Source organism: Ochlerotatus camptorhynchus, unplaced genomic scaffold (genome assembly GCF_037179485.1).
Source record: "Ochlerotatus camptorhynchus isolate MF236.1 unplaced genomic scaffold, CSIRO-AGI_Acam_v1.1 ptg000510l, whole genome shotgun sequence".
Classification (NCBI taxonomy): domain Eukaryota; kingdom Metazoa; phylum Arthropoda; class Insecta; order Diptera; family Culicidae; genus Ochlerotatus; species Ochlerotatus camptorhynchus.
In genome coordinates, this window is record NW_027040994.1 from 1,034,705 (window position 1) to 1,040,704 (window position 6,000).

General features: G+C 37.4%; 1 protein-coding gene across 1 annotated transcript in view; it reads left to right on the forward strand.

Annotated features, from left to right (window-relative positions):
- Hs6st (heparan sulfate 6-O-sulfotransferase) overlaps positions 1-2,600 on the forward strand; it is a 61,754-nt gene extending 59,154 nt beyond the window's left edge. The window contains exon 5 of the mRNA XM_065235956.1: positions 1,839-2,600. Coding sequence (XP_065092028.1) covers positions 1,839-1,977 — 139 coding nt within the window. The 3' untranslated portion in view covers positions 1,978-2,600. The remainder of the gene's footprint in view (positions 1-1,838) is intronic.
- The last annotated feature ends 3,400 nt before the right edge of the window (positions 2,601-6,000 follow it).

The window sequence follows — 6,000 nt, forward strand, 5'->3', positions numbered from 1 at the left end:
ATACAAATACATTTGAACTCTAAGACAAGCTTATTGTCAGTCACATTAATACCCGGACCATATTGACAAAACACCTTGACATGGTCTGGATACCAAATGGGTAGTAATCAAATATATTATATCAGCGGTCCACTCTTTCGATTTATCGGAGATAAATCTTACTGACAACACGGAGCAGCTAATGTATTCTGAAAACTTGGATGCTTCAAAGGCTTAAAAAAGGAGCGAAACTAAACTTGTTGAAAATTTAATATAATTTCCCAACATTTTGCCAACATGCCAAACTTTTATTCAGAGTATTAAATGTATTAAATTATGTGAAGTTTTATAAAATTCTGTGAGGTCAAATCTTAAATTTGGTTATTTTTTAGCTATTTGGCCTGGAACTGCTCTTATTTTTATAAGGAGTTCTTTTTTAATTTTGATATGTTACATGATGGGTTATTATCCTACTAAAGAGCGGCGATTCTTCTTCGAGGGTACCCGAAACATGGCCAAATGCAACCAATGTGGTTAAGGGCACTCGTTTAGGCTGTAATAGAGCTTGTTTTTGAATTGTGAGGTTCGCTCAGGTTTTTCTTTACAGGGGTGATATACTTACCTTACCAATCAGGCTAAGACCTTGATGTCCTCTGCTGTCCGAAGAAGCCGTCTCCACTCTACTCGATCCATGGCTACACGTCACTAGCCTCGTAGTATAGGAAGGGTCCGCAGGTCGCTTACTACTTGGTCGATCCACCTTGCCCGCTGTGCGACTCTTCTTCTTGTTCGTGTTGAGTCGCTTTCGTGAACCATTTTCGCTGGGTTTCACATTGAGCCAACGGGACATTTTATCATAAGTATAGTGCAAGTGCGTGTTATTAATGACGCCAATCTATCAAAACACATGATATATGATTTTGTTCAAGTTTGAGGAGAAAATAGGGTGAAATGAAGTTTTACAGTGGTTGCCACGTGGCGAAATTTACAGCATTCGAATCCTTGGTTATCTGTACAATATTTAAGTGCATAAAGTTCAATATTTTGTCCATCAAATTCCGCTTTCCGAGTATTTAATCTTGTTTTTATAGGCCAAGGGGAAATCGGGGAAATTGGACCACTTATTGAAGTCTGATCAAAGTAAACTAGCTTCATTCAACTCCCCAGCTCTTTTTACAAGGATAAAGTTCACGTTGGCTCAATGTAAGCGGACCAAGTTCAGTTTCTGGAAGATAATTATATTTTTATTCCAAAATTAGGGGTAAATAGGGCAAAACGGACCACTTCCTGAAGTCAATCCTAAACTGGACCATCACAAATCGATTCTCTGATTTTTTCACATAAGATAGGCTTGCTGGATTTTTTTTATCAAAAAAAATTCAGAAAAAGGTTTAAAATATGTAAACTATAAAAAAAAACTTCAAAACAATGCACAATTGCCAACTGCCAAAAATCGTAGAATAAAAACTTTATATAATTTTTTTGATTTTTTCGTTGATACGCATTTTTACGTATTTACGTAATTTATGCTACACAAAATCATTTTGAGGTTCTAGGCAGCATTAAAAGTTAGTCCTGATTGAAATTTGAGCACATGGAAGCATTAGGTTGCGGTTGCGGTCATAAAATCATTGGGCATCGTTCAGGCATAAGGCAATGCAGTGAAAATGATAAAGTGTAGATACCGTTATAAGAACCAATTTGCACACATTTTCAGATGCATGTTGACTTTACAATAACAAAAACTCCAATGTCTTTTGCTAATCCAATTATAGCGACATCTCTATCTTCTTAAGCCATATTTGCATACATATTTCTAAATAATTCTTTATCCTTTATGTAAATCTCTTCTCTTCCAGATTCGAAAGACTTAAAGCCAAAGATAATGATTTTAATGTAAGATTCGCGCATTTAGGTAACCTAGGAATAAAGAACGGCGTTACCGAGTTCAACTGGGACAGCAACATTGATGAGGCACCCAGCAGTGAACATCACTGATACACAGGGGTCAGGACTCGTTCCGAAGCGACAGTCCCGCACAATCCTTCGTACAACAAAAACCTGATGATGATTCCGAAATCGTTGCCATCTCGACGTCCCCCGAGACGTCCCGCATCGCCGTCATCGCCATCGTCGTCATTTACTATTAATAGGAACACTTCTCCCCGCGTCATCGATGTACCCGCCGAAAGTCGCCTGCCGGCATCCGTGGGCGCAACCTCATTATCCTACAACAACACCAAACAACTATTCGCTTCCACTAGTCCGATTGAACGGAAGCTTCACCGACGGCCGCAGGATCACGGGGGACGGCCATTCAAACTCACCAAGCAACAGATTACAATGCAAACGCTGCGTGATAGCCCCCCGCAGAGGAAACGGAAGATGAACGGCAGCACCGACTCTGACGGCAGCAGCAACCAGTGATGCTGAATAGTCATTTAGAGGCAGCTCCTGCTCCGAGAGTGTTGTTTGCATACTGATTTTAGCATTTTTAGTACTGACGCAGAATGTGAATATTTTATCTAATAACACAAAAACAAACAACAATTGTTTCATAGTAGTCTTAACAAGTAAGGATAAACCTAATAATACACCCAGTCGAAAGTGTATAAAAACGACGCTCGATTGTTTTATTGCTGTTGAGAAAGAAATTGCCTATGCTGCGTCTAATGCTTGCTAATTGGATGTCTCGGTCAATTAAATGTAGGAGCGAGAAAATTAATCAAACAATCAGACGAGCTACAGGAAGAAATTATCACCATATGCGATTGTGTATGCGGGGGACGTTTGAATTTAAACTCACTATGAGATCGCTTGCTGTAAGTTGTAAAGCCTTTCGCGACATTTCAGGAAATCCTTTTTGCAAGGAAATTAAAGATTGTGCACTAGACTGATACAAAATTTGAAATTTTCGCTCCACAAATCGCTGCAAATTGGGTCCTGCTTAACTTCCCAAAATTTGAACTACTTTAGTAAGAAACTGACTTCGCACAAACCATTTCAAGTTGATATGGGAATTACTATGGGAAAACTTATGTTTTTGTTCATATGTATCTAACAATTCACCACATCACTATGCTTTTGAAAATGATAGCAGTGATTGTAGAAAATTTTCCCAGCTACAACTTTGTTGAAACCCACTTTTCAATCAAATGTAAGGAACAAAAGTTATTAATGATTCAATTCACTGATATCTTATGATTATGCTCATTCAACTGTTCAGCAGGCAACATTGGTGTTTCTGGTGAGAAGAATAGAGCATAACTATCATGGCTACTATGTCACACATAGTAGTAACATGTTGACAGTGTTGCCCACAGAACAACTGCTTGATCATACCATAAGATTATCAACCTGTTAAACAATTAATAACAATTTAATTTGACATTTGGCTGAAAAACGATGTTCCACAAAGTTGTAGCTTAGAAAAATTCCCATAAGAGTAGTTATAGAACTTTTCGAAAAAGCAATATGGAAAATGGGTAGTAGACAATGAACAAAAAGTTTGGTTTTCCCATAGTAATTTCCATATAAACTTCGAATAGTTTGTGCCAAGTCAGTTTCTTACCAAATGAGTTTAAATTTTGGGTGGCTAATCAGGACCTGATTTGAAACCGTTTGAGCACTGTGGAGCGAAAATTTCAAATTTTGCATCAGTCTATTGCGCACGTCCTGCCAACATTTAGTTTTCAACCGATTTAGTTTGTATTCCCAGATCATTTTATCATAGGGTTAGAGTTGTTTCATCCTCTGGAACATTTTGTTTTTCGAGGAAATTAACTTTGGCCGATTTTGTCTCATTGTGGCAATAGAAAGATTTTTTTTTTTGTATTTTTTTAAAGGAAAACCAACCTTAAATGGTGAGACCTCGCCAGACTGCATAGACAATACTCCCATACATTATCAGTCTTGAATTTGTCATATCTTTCTTATTTCGTAGTCGTTTCAATTTCGGTTAAAAGGAATTGTTCTTATTATTGTTATTGTCGGTAGCACAAAGATGAGCAGCAAAAACGAAGAAATTGAACTACGGCGCAGGTATGATCACTACGATTTCCTTTCAGGTGGCGGTTCCAATAGCATATTAGTTCAATAATTTCACTTCTGCTTCTATTTTCATGTACACAGTTTGAAAAAGTAGTGTAATTTTCTGTTTAGTATGATGCACATAAATGGAGCGTCACATATCATATAAGTTTACATTATATATCATGTAAAGCTCTGAGACATTTCATGCAATGTAGCAAATATTGTATACAAAAGGCCATTGTTGTAAACAACATTGTTTTCAAGTTGCTCGGTTGCATGAAATGAAATACAAGTTTACGTGAATGAATGTTTACATCACTATTAAAATTCAGAATTTTTATCTGTGTAACCACAACATGTCCTTTAACTGGGGGCGACCCCGGCGTAGTGGTTAACATCCATACCTCTCACGCCAAAGTCACGAGTTTAAATCTCACCCCCGGACAAGTCACGAATGACCCAAGAGTGTTAAAATGACTATAAAAAAAAAAAAAAAAAAAAATGTCCTTTAACTTAGGTTCAACATAATTTCTTTTAATTTTAGGTTAAATTTTTCAAATTAATTTAACTTCAATAATAGGTACTGTACTGGCTAATATTTACATTTCACAACGATGACGTTTCAGAAAACACTCCGACGACGCATCTAGCATTTATAGTTGAAGGTGATCGGAAGTTTCATAATACCAGAAGATATTAGAAAAAGTCTTCAAAAGAGCGAAAAAATCACATATCTTCACTGCCACTTTTGTTTAACTAAGTGAGCAGGGGGCGGGGAGTGTTCTATATTTGTTTTTTTTTTAAAGGATGATATCGATAAAATTCGTAGTCATGTGCGCACTCTGAGGTGTTAGGGAGAGGTGAGTACCCTGGCGATTTTTTATGCCTTAACCTGCCTTGAGTGATGTCGGACATAAAATTAAACGAAGCCTCCCTAATAAAGATAAATAATAATAATAATAAAATTAAACTAATATTTGCATCAACCTAATTAAAAGTTATCAAAATATCATAATAATATCAAATTATGTTTTTTGAGCATGAGCATGATTGACCACCCGTGATTGCTACTGTATTATTGCCAGATCACACAGTAAATAATACAGAGAACCAACAGATGACTAATATACATCTCCAATATGTAAAACTGGTGATCTCAAACTTTATAATAGGCAATACCAGTGCCCGCCAAGTCCAAATGCAGGTCAATTAAGTAATGGTTAGGAATGTGTTGACGTGATACTCGCTTTGTTGAAAGCCACAAAATCCTCTACATTTCCACGACAAAAGAACAAATGGGTCGGATTTGCACCCTGCTGCTGCTGGAAATCGGGCTGAATTAAAGTTATGGGTTCAAGTTAAAGAAAGTGACTAACAAATCTTGCATGTAAAAGGACCTGTTATTCAACTCACGATGTTCTGCTCAGTAAGCAAAAATGGTCGCTCTAAGGCCACCGAGCCCCTGATATCACATGCCAACAACTTATGATCGAGTTGTTGTTGCCAATGGCAGCGACGACGATAAGTTTGACAAACACACGATGAGCAAGCAATGTAATTATTTAGCTCCTTAATATAATGGGGCAAAACCGGCTGTCTAAGGTAGCTCGAGAGGTAGCCAAGTCACTCATATGACAACACATAACTTATGATCGAGTTGATGCTATAACTATTCAAACCCGACAACGGCAACTGCCTCGTAAAATATGACAAGCATACAATGTGAGCACTGATAACTGACTCCGGTGAACCAGTACATTCAATATTATTAACAGATCCGGCAAAGTCCTTAGGTCAACCGGAAGGGGATTATTAGTTTGATTCCAGTTCTTACAAGAGATCGAATGTACCTCTGCATCCTCATGTTTGTCACACGAAGGATGTTTTTGATAGTGGGAAGCAGTGTTGGGAAAATATCAAAATATTATGCATCACCAATGACCATGATCACGCTTGATTTTCGTTGACAAAAATCAACAAGCAAACAAC